General features: G+C 40.5%; 1 protein-coding gene across 1 annotated transcript in view; it reads left to right on the top strand.

Moving 5' to 3' along the window:
• The window catches only part of LOC117292236 (serine/threonine-protein kinase SMG1-like), an 87,245-nt gene that overhangs the window by 54,384 nt on the left and 17,098 nt on the right, over nucleotides 1-15,763 (top strand). Inside the window, exons 46-58 of the mRNA XM_033774212.1 lie at nucleotides 966-1,066; nucleotides 2,002-2,155; nucleotides 2,680-2,799; nucleotides 3,752-4,026; nucleotides 4,697-4,870; nucleotides 5,708-5,880; nucleotides 7,570-7,637; nucleotides 8,247-8,351; nucleotides 9,885-9,970; nucleotides 11,325-11,542; nucleotides 13,022-13,120; nucleotides 13,922-14,040; nucleotides 15,260-15,523. Coding sequence (XP_033630103.1) covers nucleotides 966-1,066; nucleotides 2,002-2,155; nucleotides 2,680-2,799; nucleotides 3,752-4,026; nucleotides 4,697-4,870; nucleotides 5,708-5,880; nucleotides 7,570-7,637; nucleotides 8,247-8,351; nucleotides 9,885-9,970; nucleotides 11,325-11,542; nucleotides 13,022-13,120; nucleotides 13,922-14,040; nucleotides 15,260-15,523 — 1,956 coding nt within the window. The remainder of the gene's footprint in view (nucleotides 1-965; nucleotides 1,067-2,001; nucleotides 2,156-2,679; nucleotides 2,800-3,751; nucleotides 4,027-4,696; nucleotides 4,871-5,707; nucleotides 5,881-7,569; nucleotides 7,638-8,246; nucleotides 8,352-9,884; nucleotides 9,971-11,324; nucleotides 11,543-13,021; nucleotides 13,121-13,921; nucleotides 14,041-15,259; nucleotides 15,524-15,763) is intronic.

The following is a 15,763-nucleotide window of genomic DNA, read 5'->3' as shown; positions in this document are numbered from 1 at the left end:
AATTTACACTGAACGTCTTTCCAGAGGCCAGTTAACTCAACACCTGATAACTTACTTTGTAAAGTTATCACACAAGCGTGAGTGGAATACAAAGAAATATAGCGCTTCTGCGTCCCATATCCAACGAGGCCGAAGGCCAAGTTCGATATGGGGCGCAGACGCGCTCTATTTTTTCGTATTTCACAGCGCGCGTTTGATAACGAATTTATCTTCCAGTCTCACTTGCAACGCGCAAAATTTCAGAGCGTATTTCACGCGCACAAAGTTTAGAATGTAATTTTTGCACTGTCCGTAGACGGAGCGTGACAAAATGACGTTTTACAATACGCACTGTGTAATAAAAACAGAGGAATTAGGATATAAAATGGAGGTTGTAGCATATATGTTTTTATCCCCCTAGTAGTTCGAGCTTCTGATTGGTGGATTAGCGCGTACTGGAAGATAAACAAATACAACATGGCTTGAGGGTGACTAGTCGATATTAGCTCCCCGAGGTATTGGAAGTTGACAAACTGGTTCCCGAGGCGAAGCCAAAGGAACTAGTTTGTCAACTTCTAATACCGAGGGGAGCTCACACTGACTAGTCACCTTAGATAAACCATGTTATATTTGTTTTACTATACTTTATAATTCAGTTGTTTAGAGCAAGGGAAAACTACGACTGTAAAATAAAATGAACCATGATAAGTTTGTTCATGCGATGGATGTCGCTAGAGCGATGTTCGTGCATGTGTACAACTGTAACACGATCGTAAAGCGCATGACAAGTTGAATAGCTCCCGGGGAGCTATTACTTGTCGAGCGCATTTACCACTTGCATGAATACTCGCGTGCGCGCTTGGTAATTAGCAAAATTAACACCTGGCACGTGATGATAAATGGACCAATGAGAACTCGACTCTCGGTCATGAATATGTACGATGTATAGTAATATCTGTTACTTTATTCATCATTTCTGTGTTCAGGGTTTGTCTGAGCAGACTCCACGTAAGGACTGGCCGGTGAATGTGATGCGTACCGTCATGCAGGATCTGATGAAAGACACACCCAGTGATCTACTGGCTAGGTAAGAACTTTTTCAACATCTAAGTCTAAAAATTTGTTCTATGTCCCAATTTAAAAAAAACATTGTGATTATTTGTGTTTTTATTTTGTTTTGGTGTGGGTGCAACTTTGTCAATGGATACATGTGAATCAAGTTTTGTAAAGAGACGCTACTGTCCAACTACCGAAGTGTTCAGCAGTAGACCAAGTAATTCTGTTAAATTAGCTATACATGTAGTTTGAGATATATATATTTGGTTTGCGGTAACACCATGTGTGTATCTACTTGCCAGGTAGAGTTTGTGAGACCAATTCAAGAACTGACTCCGCGGTAGTACAGTTTATTACTATCCTATTAGCTAAAGTAGTAGTCCCAGCCAATTTTCTATACCTTCCGCCCAGGTACATGTAGTAGTTCAAAAGCAGAACAGTTCTTTTCAGAATTGAGAAGTCTCCCGGAGTCTCCCGAACACCCGATAATCTACTCCGTGGTACATGTAGTAGAATAAAGAAAGACAGTTCTCTATGAACAAACTCTACCTGGCAAGTAGATACACACATGGTGTTACCGCAAACCAACTATATTGATACTGAACCTCACCATGCAATGCCTCAAATCATAAATAGTTTAAGATATATTGACAATTTTGTGAGTTTGGATTTTTGGTCAAAAGTCAACAATCAAAGAAAATGAAAGAAAATGAAAGTTAAAATATGACTTACAGATCAATTTACTCAAACATCATCTCCATCCATCACAACATTCAAGACAAACTTAAAATCTCACCTGTTCAAACAAGCATACTCACACAATCCTCAGTCCTAATTTGTCTCTCCTCAATCCCCATGAGCGCCTTTTTAGGCGGATACCAGCGCTCTATTAAGTGTTCTTTATTATTATTATTATTATTATTATTATTATATTGACTGAGCTTTCCCTTGGTGTTTCCGTTTCAGGGAGTTGTGGTGCTCAAGTGGCAGCTCATCAGAGTGGTGGCATATCACCCAGGCCTACTCTCGCTCTACGGCTGTCATGTCCATCATCGGTTACATCATCGGACTCGGTGACCGTCACCTTGACAATGTCCTTGTCAACTTCCTCACTGGTGATGTAAGTAACACTGTGTGGTGATGTGTTTTTTTTTTTGAGAAATAATCTGGTGTATTAAGAATGGCGTGTTATATTGTGTCTTCCACTTTTTGGAAATGTAACTCTGCCCACAAAAGTTGTTCGCTTATTTTTTGAATATTTATTTTACTATTACCATATATTTTAATTTTAAAAAAGAGTGCAGAGAAAGAACATTGATGATAGTACATGTTTCAAATCTGGGCTACTAAAACTTCCAGGGGGTCAGGTAACATGCACAGTTAACTAGCCTTAGACCGATTTCACGAAATGCTAGGATTAATCCTATCTCAAGTTAGGACGAGTAACTCATCCGAACGTAGGATGGGTTCAATGCGTCCTAACGTCTATGAATACGGAACTTAACTCGTTCCTAAGTCCTATGATTAAGTTAGGAAGAAATTGGTGAAATTGGCGGCTGGTGGGCTACTTTACAAAAAGCAAAAAAGACAATGCCTGTAAAGAATGAACATTGATAGATGTACTATTTTGTTATTTATCGCCAGGTTGTTCACATTGATTACAATGTGTGTTTTGAGAAGGGTAAGAATCTACGAGTCCCAGAGAGAGTGCCGTTCAGAATGACCCAGAACATCCAATCAGCTCTCGGAGTCACAGGTGTTGAGGTAAGTGACAAACAGAGCCAATAGGCCGTATCCAATAACCCCTGGCCATATTGTAAGGCAGGCCGTATGCGCGTCTAAACGCAAACATCAATGTGAAACACACAGCGTTCCCGGTTTGATTTCTATGGCACCCTGTACACATTCACAGACGCCATGTTGTGGCCAGGTATTTGACTGGTAATGTCATATTTGATGCGGTCTATTTTCATGGCGCTGCTTACCACCAAATTTTGTTCTTATGATCGCCATTCTCCGCTTACTGTAAACTTTTCACAGTTAGTCTTGAGATGTATTTTCTTCAGAACTAAATGCTTCGAGTCCCGGTCTTTACACTTGTGTTCTTAAGCAAGATACTTGACCATTAATGCCTCGACCTTCGGATGGGATGTAAAGCTGTAGGTCCTGTGTGTTATGTAATGTAAGTAAAGGAACCAAATTAAACCTAACGCTAAGAGAAGGGGTTCGCCCCGCTGTTCCTGGCAGTAGCAGCTGTAAACGCTGCTTGTAAACCCTTATATAAAGTGCTTTATGAATGAGTCTCATAATTCCAAAACCTAGCTCTGCTTATCCTGTTGAAAAACTGAGCACTTTGATTCATCCCTTGAGATGTGATAAAGCGGTATACAAGAAGCCAGTATTGTTATTAAAGGAATTGAGGCATTGCATGGTGAGGTATCAATGTATATTCGGTTTGCGGTAACACCGTGTGTTACCGCAAACCAAATATACACAGTATTATTATTGGTGTTATGTCTGACAACTTATTGAGAAAACAGAATAAGCTCTTGCAAACAACTTACAAACCAAAAGGACCAATGGTATAAATGCAAAAATAGTTAATGGCCTGACGTTTCGACCCCATTAGAGTCTTTCTTGAAGGCTAAATGACAACACAACAAACATGAACAGTTGACTAAATGTACACCTCCACTCCACCATTTGTTGTTTTCAGGGAACCTTCCGCCAGTCAGCAGAAGAGGTACTAAAGATCATGAAGAAGGGACGGGAGACCCTACTGACACTCCTTGAAGCCTTCGTCTACGATCCCCTGGTGGATTGGACTACCGCCAATGAGGGTGGTTTTGCCAGCGCCGTGTACGGTGGCGGGCAGATGAACCCCGTGGTGGCCGATGGAGGTCAGAGCAAGAGAGAAATGGAGAAGGCCATCACCAGGAGTTTATTCTCGTCCAGGGTGGCGGAGATGAAAGCTCCATGGTTCAAAAACAGGTGAGGTGCACTTTCTGTTTCTTCCTCTTCAGTGCAGCCTTCATGATTGAAGATAAACGCACTGCCAGACAACCGGGGCGTTATGTGCGTTGATAGTTTTTATAACAACACACGGGACCTACAGCTTTATGATCCGTCCGAAGTATGAAGCAACAATGGTTTTGCTTAAAGGAAGTGGACACTATTGGTAATTACTCAGAATAATTATTCGCTTAAAACCTTACTTGGTAACGAGTAATGAGGAGCTGTTGACAGTATAAATCATTGTGAGAAACGGCCCCCTCAGAATTAGATTTTGAGGTCTCAAATTCAGGCATCTGAAAGCACACAACTTCATGTGGCAAGGGTGTTTCTTCTTTCATTATTATCTCGCAACTTCGACGACCAATTGAGCTCAAATTTTCACAGGTTTGTTATTTTATGCATATGTTGAGATCACCAAGTGAGAAGACTGGTCTTTGTCAATTACCAAGAGTGTCCAGTGTCTTTAAGGACACAAGTGTCACGATTGGGACTCAAACCAACACTTCATCTCCATTCAGAGGATTTCGTCATCTAGGTTTGGGAGATTGACAATAATTGTTGCTGCTGAAACCATTGATTTCAATAAACTTCTTAGCTTTCTCTTAATGGTGTGTTATTGTTTAATGCCCCCCTCCCCCCCCCCCAGAGATGACATGCTAGATGCTCTCTCCAAGCTTGAGGATCAACTAAACACTTACCTTGAGGCGGTGAGTGACAGTAAAACACTGGAGAGCAATACAGACGAGTACACCCATCACATCAGCACCTTACAGGCCGCTCTGAATGATAAGAACCACTCATTGCATACACTACATACCAGGTGAGACCAAGAGTCCTGGCTCGGACGCCCTCAACAATATCCACCAGCGTGATTTTTGCACAGTATCAAACACATCCTGGAATTGGAGCAGGAGCCTAAACTGAGGTTTACAAAAAATCCCCTAATTTTATTATACTGTTAAAATAGAACAATTAGGTCCCGAATGCCCCCACAAACCTGGGAAAACCATTTATGCTTTGTGCTCTGTTATGGCAGATATCCAGCATTGCTTTTGGAATGTGACATCAGCGAGAAGGCTCTATTTTTATCTAAAAGTGCATAAATGGTCATAAGTAGAGTGTCATGGCCGAGTGGTTAAGAGCATCGACTTCAAGTTCTGGTGCTAAGTCACCGGAGTGTGGGTTCGAATCCCGGTCGTGACACTTGTGTCCTTGAGCAAGAAACTTTACTGTAATTGCTTCTCTTCACCCAGGGGTATAAATGGGTACCTGCGAGGGTAGGGGTTGATATTGTGAATGAAAAAGCCTTTGGAGCGATATAAACTGTTGCCCAGGTTGTATACTCCCCATGGAGCTGAGAAACATTACAGGTTATTTGCCCTATGACCAGGGCACTAATGTAAAGCGCATTGATACGGGTATTGTGAAATGCGCTATATAATTTTTTTTATTATTATAATAAGTAATGTTTAAAAAGTTCTATTACTAGATAAACACAAAACGTTCTGTACACAAAATTTGAGTAACAACACAAAATTTTAAAGAAGCTTCCGGCGTATGGTAGGGAAGTGCCATTATAGATACAAATAGGTTAAAAGTTAAAGCAACTAGGAAAGCAAACCAAAGTGTACTAAACTTGTAAATGATTATGGTTCAGATATGCGGAGTGTCACCAGGTCGACACAACCACGACGGCTACACTGCAAGCTGTCCAGGAGAAACTGCGAGAGTTAGAGCATTGGCACATCCAGCACAAGCTGGCCCTGGAGACGGCTAGGGGTAACCACCTGACTGGGATAAGCCAAGAGACTGAGAAAGATCTGGACTTGGGTAACGTCTTGTAGTGGTATTATTTAACGGATGTTAAGTTTGCATCAGGGATAAAGAATATTCTTTTTTTGTTACCCGTACACACTGATGTGTGATAGCACTGTATTTTCAGTACTTGTATTTTCAGTTCAGTGCTAACACACATCGGCGTATACGTAAAACCGAAAATGAATTATCCTTTATCCCCGATGCAAATTTAACATCTATTGAATTGTTGCAGTACCCGCTGCTAAAATATAGAATTCAAACTGCCTCTAGCTACCAGGCAATCTTGGTGATCTAGTTGGTATGACACTGCTCTAGAATTGCAAGGGTCATGGGTTCGAATCCCACTCGGGTAATATGCCTGTGGATTTTTTGTTCACAAACTCATAAATTACTGAGTATACAGTGATAACGCACATCGGTGTATTTGGGTAAATTTAAAATGTTTTCTTTATCCACGATGCAAATTTGTTATTGTTATTAATATTAATAATAATAATAATATTAATAATAATAATAATAATAATAATAATAATAATAATAATAATAATAATAATAATAATAATAATAATAATAATACTAATAATAATAATAAGACTTGGAATGCACATGTATTCACCCTGCTGGGTGTTCAAGGCGCAGTAAAAACCAACAACAAACCAAACAAAACAAACCAAAGAAAAAAACAGACACAACAAAGATAGTCTTTGAAAACCTGTGACATAAGATAGGTTTTGAGAAGAGATTTGAATGTTGTGGTACAAAGACAAGATCTAAGATTAAGTGGTAGAGAGTTCCAGATGCGTGGCGCAGCTGAAGAAAAAGACCTGTCACCCCATGAGTGTTGAGACTTGGGTTCAATGAGAAGAAGCATGGAACTTGATCGAAGATTCCTTGATGGAGTGTTAACTCGAAGAAGTTCAGAAATATAGTGGGGAGCCTTGCCATTAAGTGCTTTGTGGACAATGAGCATCAGCTTGAAGATGATTCGTTGAGAGATAGGGAGCCAGTGTAGTTATTTCAGAATGGGGGTGATAGCACAGGATTTTCTAGACAGTGTCACAATGCGGGCAGCAATTTTGGAGCCGTTGAAGTCGGGAAATCTGGTTGTTAGAAAGACTGTAGAGAAGAGCATTGCCGTTGTCAAGGCGAGAAGTAACAAATGCGTGAATGACCTTTTCAGTGGCACTTTTGTCCAAGTACTTATTGTTATCATTATATATTTCTGGTAATGAAACCAAGGATGCCTCTGTAAGTGGACAACCACATTTTACTTGTAGTCATGGTACTTTTTCAACCCATCCTTTTGAGAGTCAAACATTCCTTCCTGAATATTAATTATTTTCAATAATTTCAATCAACATTCATATTCGAGCAGGACATGGAGTTATATATAAGTACTAGAGGGCGCACTGGCCTATATACACAACCCGGCATGCGCACAGGCGGCCATTTTGTAAGTTGACAAAACAGCATCGCGTAGTGTTCAATAAACACAAACTCCAACTTGTGTTTCATATACAACGCGCGTACAGACCGGCGCGCGCATGTCTCCTTGCGGTCCTGTCGCGCTTGTGCAAGAAGCATCACCCTCTAGTTCTTATATATAACTCTATGGAGCAGGATCGTCAATGTAGAGTTTATCTGTTTGTTTGTTTGTTTGTTTGTTTGTTTGTTTATTTATTTGTTTGTTTGTTTGTACAGGTACTCCACCCTATGCTCTTTGTGTGCAGTTCCTGACCACTGCAGGCCAGACACAGATGATTTCACAGGTAAGACAAACAGCTTTTTGCAAAGCCTCTGTTATTGTTGGTCCTACACACTAAGAACTGACCATAAAACCACGACCAGAGCGTTTTTCTGTGTGTGTCCGTATGTGAAAATTTTGTCTGAGACGCCCCCCACAAGTTTTTTCATGAACAAAAATAATAATTTTTCAAAAAGAAAAGAAAACTGTATAGAATTATCCAGATTGCACAGTAATGCTTTTAATATCGCAGACATTTTTGCAATTCAGCGTTCTATGGCAAAATGTCAAAGATTTCGGTCCAGAATGCCCTACAGTGACAAAAATGGTTATACACTGACCTCTATAAAAAAAAAAAATTAGAGCTTTTTCCAGTGCTGTAGCTTATAATCTGGTTGGCTTATCGACCCCATGCACAGCTGCAGCGCACTTGCAGGTGCCTATCCTGTCCACCATTTTTAGAGTCAAAATGTACACAAAGGAATAAACTCCAAAAATTGTGGTAATGGTAGACATGCATTGTTCTGCGTTGTGAAGGCCAAAAGTCACAGTAGGTGTTGGATGTTTCCTATATAAATGTTTCTTGCAAACATTTGGTCATCTTGGTTTGTGTTTTCTGTTCTTTGATATCCAGTGTGAGCATCTTGAGACGGAGCTAAGCAGTCTACTGAAGCAGAGACGTACAATGCTACGGGGATGTGTAGAGGTTCTACAAACATACTGTAATATGGCGGGACAGGTCAGTTCCAATCAATCAATCAGTTTATTTCCACAGTATCAAAATCACAATCAATATCAAATCAAAGGCAATGTAAATAAGGGAATAAAAGGGTAGCGACGAGTTCTTACACGGCCGTTTAAAGCCAGCAGGGTCGAATTGCCGTGTGATAAAGGCCCGAGTCAAAGGCGAGGGCCTTTAGCGAACGGCAACGACCCGGACGTTTAAGAACGAGTCACTACTCTTTTATTCCCATTCATAAATGCCCTTTTTGTTAAAAAAAGTTAAAAAATACAATTACAGACACTTGACAGTTAAAAGTTCGAGGTTTGAAATATTTTTTTCAAAAACTTTGTGAAGAGTCTGTTGCGCATGGGTTGTGTGTACGCGTGCGCGCTTAGAAATAGATTACGCGCGCGTGCTTAGAAGTACTAATAGCTATGAATCGCGTTCCGCATGATAATCTTCGGGCCTGACACGCGGAAGCCAGCCAGTTGTAAACACTTGTCATTATCAACCGTTTAAACACCACCAATAGGAGTAGAGAAACTGTCTGGGGTATTTATAAATTAGAAATTAAGAAATAAATAGTTGTTTGATAAGATTTATTAAATGAATAATAAGCATGGACATTCATGAAACTGTGGAGGGACCCATAAAGAAGCAAAGCTTGTAAGGTTATGGTTCCCTGAGCAAGCTTGTGCATTAAGCTAATAATTGTTTAGATGTATTGTGTAAGATACCACTCTATGTAGAAAAAATGTTCCGGAAAGGACAAGTGTATTCAAAAAGGCTCAGTTCACAAGCTGCTAACAATGAAAGTAGTTACCAACAAAGACAATTAAAGACAGGTCAGCAATGTAGGAAAGAAAATGATCTGAGACCATCTTTTTCCCAGCAGACATTCATGTTAACATTCAATCTATGTAGTGGTCTGGGGAGTGAGATGGGGAGTCTAAAAAGAATTCATTTGTTTCAAACATCCTTACAATGCAAGGAACACGTTGCCTTGGATCAATCGAGTTGGTCTTTGAAAAGTGTTTGTAACCGTTTGATATAAAATGCATATGGTTAGAAAGATGATTTAAAAGTAGAATACAATGATCCACACAAATTTGCCTCGAAATTGAGTGGTTTTCCTTTTACTTTGCGAACTAACATGGTCGGCCATTTATGGGAGTCAAAAATTCCTTAAAGTTATTTGTATTATACATAAACTACATACATTATTCAGAAAAATTTCTGTGAGTTTCTGAGTATTGAGTATACAGTGCTAACACACATCGGTGTTTGGGTAAACAAAATAAAAATTAATATTCTTAATCCCCGATGCAAATTTAACATCTATTATATCTGTGAGTATCGTTATTTTCAAGAATTCTATATTAGTTTTTCAAGTGGTTTTCTTTTTTTCCAAAGGATGCAAGACTTGCACAGCCTATTTATTTATTTATTTATCTATTTATTTATTTAATTTTGTTTAAGTCAGGCTTTAAAATACAAGGCAATGCAATTGCTAAGTTTGTCTTGCTCTTACTTTTTCCTCTATTGCAGTTCCCGGCCAATTTTGCTGAGATGAACCGAGCTTATGTGTGGCAGACATGGCTGCAGGAACTGATCAATGATCTTACATCCGCCACGTAAGTACTCAGACTGTACACTTGTGGAAGTGTCGTGGCCGAGCGGTTAAGAACACCGAATTCAAACTTTGGTGTTTCTGATCAGCAGAGTGTGGGTTCGAAACCCCAGCCGTGACACTTGTGTCCTTAACAAGACACTTAACCACTGCTTCGTCCTTTGGATGGGACGTAAAGTCATTGGTCCCGTGTGTTGTGTAACGCACATGTAAAAGAACCCAGTGCACTTATCGAAAAGAGAAGGGGTTTGCCCAGGTGTTCCTGGCTGGATTGGCAGCATATTGCGCAACAGCACCTTGCAAACCATTACGTGGTGCTTAAGATTAGGTCTTATATCTCAAACTTTCGTCCCACTCACCTTGCAATAAAAAATACCTGGCGCTTTGTATTCTTTGGCAAAAGGCGCCTTATAAATGTTAAGCGCTTTATAGGCATTATTATACACATATTGACTGGCAATGAGGTAACTAGTATACGTCTATTCCCACAAGGGACTTTGACTGACCAGAAGAGCGACCTATTTCCTGAGGGCGAAGGCCGAGGGAAATAGGCCCCTCTTCAGCTCGGTTTTAAATGTCAAATAAGAACAGAAAAAGGAGTTTTGTAGTTGTTGTTCACGGTTCAAGTCAAGAGAGGGCGCTGTTACCGCGGGCACTATTTGCAAAGTCTAGTGCCCGCTCTGGTACTATTCCCGCAAAACACGCGCGCGCGATAACTAGCCTATATTAGTTCATCCCACGTGACCCTGTTTCAGCCAGCCAGAATACAGAACAAGCAAGAGGTGTGGTATAATTATTATTATATTTTATATAACACCCGAGCAGATCCTTGCCATTTGATTGGAGGATTGTCCGTCACGTGTTAGCAAATAAAAGTACTATTGCACTTTACGTCACTCAGCGAGCATTTTTCGTTCCATCCGAAAAGTACTACTGCACGCTGAGTAAAAAACATCACTGCGTGCGCGTGTCTAGTATTTGGTAATGCACCAGTGTTACAAGGCACATACTACATTCGGCATCTGCGTGTCTCAAAATAGTTGTGCACAACGCACATTGTCACTGTTGAATCCAACATGCCAATCCAAAAGAAATGGGTGTAATTTCACAATTAAAAATTGTAGGCGTACACGTTGTTTGTTTTGAAAGTTGTATCCTCCAATCAAAATGACAAAGATCTACTTGGATGTTATATTAAACAAATATTGAATGTTTTTCATTGTGCAATGGTGCGAATATGTTCATTCGTTGAAAGATGGAATGTTCAATTCATTCGATTTTTCATCTCATCAACATATTCGCACCATTGAACTAAAAAACATTCATTATTTGTATAATAATGCTTCTTTCTATCACAGATGCAAAGATATACAAGCTCGCTTCAAGGCCAAGTACACCACCCCAACCCCAGCTCACATCCAGGGAGTGGTGGCCACCGAGCTAGCCCTTAACAACATGATGACTGAATCTAATAAGAGAATGGTCAAGACAATGGACAGTATGGCTCAATCAGATGTCACTCAGATGGATACCACACTGCAGCAGACGCATGTACAGATACGCAGCTTTGTCAAAGGTGACGACTCTTGCATTCACAAGGTTGTGGGTTCGAATCCTGCCAAGTTTACCGCTGATTTCACAATGACTAGAATAAGTATTGTCGTCTCGTTACTGAATCACAATGTCTTGATTTGTGCAATTTTATGGTGGTCTAGTGGCTAGATTGCAGGACTTGCATGCACAAGGTTGTGGGTTCGAATCCTGCCAAACTTACCGCTGATTGCACAATGACTATAATAAATATTGTTGTCTAGTTACTGAATCACAATTTCTTGATTTGTGCAATTCATCGTGGTCTAGTGGTTAGATTGCAGGACTTGCAATCACAAGGTTGTAGGTCCGAATCCCCCAGCTTACCACTGATTTCACAATGACTAGAATATATATTGTCGTCTAGTTACTGAATCACAATTTCTTGATTTGTGTAATTCATATCATAGACGTTAAACCAATGTTTGTGAGGGAGATTGGCTGTTGCCAGCTTGGCGTTTATATCCCTTTGTGGGAGTTTGCCGTGTTTCCTTGACGGGAAGATCATTCAAACAAACAAACGCAAAAGCTTTTTTGTCTTTTCCATGCCTACCTGCAGTTAAATGCAAGTTTACCCCTACCATGGCAAGAAGTCGTTCTTGGTAAGTGGCTCCAAGAATGAAATCTTTAAGATGAAAATAACTCATGGGAGCTGAAAGTGGAGTTGATATACCACTTTAAAACTGTCTAGATTGTTGGATGTAGGGAAACATGCACCAGGCAAGGAGTTCCAAAGAGGATGCAATGTGGAACAAAGCTGTTGAAAATGGCTCTTTGTTCTACATCTCAGCAAAGCGAGAGTGAATGGGTGAGAAGAACCGGATGATTGGTTTCACCCTCAAACATTCTGCCTGCAGGAACAGGTCGGACACAGTGGTGGCACATTTACCGTGAAAATGTCCGTAGAAAAGATTGAGGGTAGCTAGTACAGATCTATAGTGGGAAAGAGGTTATGCCATTGAGCCCAACCTCTTCACCAACAATACTAAGAGTATGCTTCTTTGCATTAAAGACACTGGACACTATTGGTAGTTGTCAAAGACCAGTCTTCTCACTTGGTGTATGCATAAAATAACAAACCTGTGAACATTTGAGCTCAATTGGTCGTCGAAGTTGGTAGAGAACTATGAAAGAAAAAACACCCTTTTCACACGAAGTTCTGGCTTTCAGATGCTTGGTTTCACGACCTCAAAATCTAATTCGGAGGTCTCGAAATCAAATTCATGGAACCAACTTTTTCTCGAAAACTACGTCACTTCAGAGGGAGTCGTTTCTCACAACCTCTCCCCGTTACTCGATACCAAATAAGGTTTTTTGCTAATAAATATTTTGAGTAATTACCAATAGTGTCCACTGCCTTTAAAGATAAATGAAGGGCAGAGAGTCCTGACATTTCTTGTTTCTGAACTTAAGATTGTTTCATTGAAACTGACGTGACTGCGTCTATGTATATTCCTCTCCTCAGAGAATGGTGATACTGGAGTTATGACGTTAGCGGCAGTCCTGATGAATGCATTATGTTCATTCAGTCAGCGTTCTCTCATCATGGAAGGAGCTGTGGCAGGTAAACGGTCCAGAATCTGGAATTGTTTATGAATCTATTATTCAAGAATCAAAATGCTTTATATTTTTGGTTATTAGTGTTGATAGATGATAATAGAGAGGTTTCGCAAGTCTACGAATACACATACAGGTACCGATACGTCAACACTTTGTGTGTTCATGTGACGCATATCCACGATTATCATATTTTGCACACATGTTGCTATGGATACAGGAGCTTATACACAGAGAAAAATTGATACAGTTTTGCAGCCTTTTTGTTGTCTTTTTGTCCCTGTCCCTAGAAAATTGTTAGTCATTTACAAGCAATACGATGAGAAAATGCAGCGTATAAAACACGGGGTCTCTATCGGTCATGCCTGTCGGGGGAAAACACTCGGGATGAATGCGAGCGCCCTCAAGTAACACATACCTATATTTTGCAAAACAAAATCCAACACGCGGCTGACGTGAACGGATACGGTTATCAAATCCGTATCTGTATCTGTATCCGCATGCTTGCGAAACCTCTCTAATATGACATTGATGCAGTTACAACAACAAAAGTGATAGCAAGAAGTTTCATCTTATCATACCTGTTTGAAATAATCTGGTGAAATAAATTATAAATGAAGATGATGAGTGTAACTATTAACTGATTCTGTTATTAGTTTGTATCAGGAATAACGCAATTGGCATTGCATGACTCGCCTTCAATTTTCCATACAATCAAAAAGGCAAACCACTTTAAAGGAAAGACATTAGGTTGAAAAGGTGCCTTCTAAATTGCACTGAGTCATATTTTTTGGTTGTGCTATCCAAGGTGCCGGTGACTCTTTGGTTGACTTTGCATCCCGCAATGGGAACTGGTTCCTGGAGGAGCTATGTAGTATGATTGCCAATCTGGATATTATCGTCAAGCTTATCAGTGGATGTCAATGGGTAAGTATAGACCTCAAACATGACCCCTTAACCCCCTCCCCTAACTCCCCCTTACTCCACCCATGCACCCTATCCCTGACCCAACCACTCACCCTGTGTACCCTTTGCAAGTTAGATTTAAAGGCAGTGGACACTATTGGTAATTACTCAAAATATTTATTAGCATAAAACCTTTCTTGGTAACGAGTAATGGGGAGAGGTTGGTAGTATAAAACATTGTGAGAAACGGCTCCCTCTGAAGTCATGTAGTTTTCGTGAAAGAAGTAATTATTTACAAATTCGATTTCGAGACCTCAGATTTAGAATTTGAGGTCTCGAAATCAACCATCTGAAAGCACACAACTACATGTGACAAGGGTGTTTTTCGCAACTTCAACGACCGATTGTTATTTTGTTATTTTATGCAAATTTTATGCACTAAGTGAGAAGACTAGTCTTTGACAATTACCAATAGTGTCCAGTGTCTTTAAACAATATCTGGTACAATGCATACCTTCCAACTGTCCCTGTTTTCTAGGGACCGTCCCTACTTTAGAAAATCCCATAGTTAAAAAATAGAGCAAGTCCCCAATACACCGATCCATTAGGCTCCGTCCACGGCGCACGTGTGAGCAAGAACATGTGAGCCTCTCCAATGCCATTCTGCACAACTCTGCCACACGCGCCCAGCATACGCGCACGTGTGACGAGGGTGACAAGGGATATGAATTTGGTAATGAAGCTGGCCTTCATAATAACTTATGACTGTGATCTTAATTTTCTGGATCTTACAAATGCTTGAATCCATTGAAATATTTTGTTACGTGCCCATTTGTGTCTTTGTGCACATCTACTCACAGACTGTTGGTGTGAGTGCCTTGTTCTCTCACAGGTTGATGCTCAACTTCTCAGACCTAAACAGCAGGTTTTTTTAACAGTGGATTGCGTTACAGAAATCAAAATTATATGTTTTAGTCGGGCCTAAGTACCATAGACTCCTTTACAGATAGGCCGGAAGTGGTGATTATGATGCATTTTGGGAGAGTTTACGAGTTAGTTAGCTATGCACGTTTTATGCATGATGAACATCCCAAAACATCGCATCCTATCCCAGAATGCATTGTTTTTTTCCTATTTGTAAAGGGGTCTATGAAAAAAGGAGTTAAAAGACAATTTTGGTTACTGTTTGTAATCTGTCATTCCCTTCTAATAATTAATCATTTACAATGTGTGCATTCAGCCTCAGGAGTTTGACAGCGGCCCCATCATTGCTTCCCTGGAGTGCTTCAAGCTGATCAGACTCGTATACGAGAGTCTCCAAGACATGCACAGTCACTTCAGGAAGACTGTCCTCCCACGGACCATCGCCAGCCTGCAGTCCGTCGACGACTCTGTAGATACGATGATGGCAGAGCTGAAGGGCATGTGTAATGGGCCGTCCCTCTTACCAGGTGTATTGTACCAGATTGAGCAAGATCTGACCAGCGTCACTCTAGGAATGAAGGTACAGTCGACTCTTGTTTACTGGAAGTGTCGTGGCCAAGTGGTTAAGAGCACCGAATTCAAACTCTGGTGTTTCTGATCAGCAGAGTGTGGGTTCGAATCCCCTGCCGTGACACTTGTGTCCTTTAGAAAGACACTTCACCATTGCTTCGTCCTTCCGATTTGACGTAAAGCCGTTTGTCCTATGTGTTGTGTAACTCACATAAAAGAACCCAGTGCACTTATCGAAAAGAGAAGGGGT

Source organism: Asterias rubens, chromosome 7, assembly GCF_902459465.1.
Source record: "Asterias rubens chromosome 7, eAstRub1.3, whole genome shotgun sequence".
In the NCBI taxonomy this organism is placed as follows: Eukaryota; Metazoa; Echinodermata; class Asteroidea; order Forcipulatida; family Asteriidae; genus Asterias; species Asterias rubens.
This window is presented reverse-complemented; position numbering and strand designations above follow the sequence as displayed.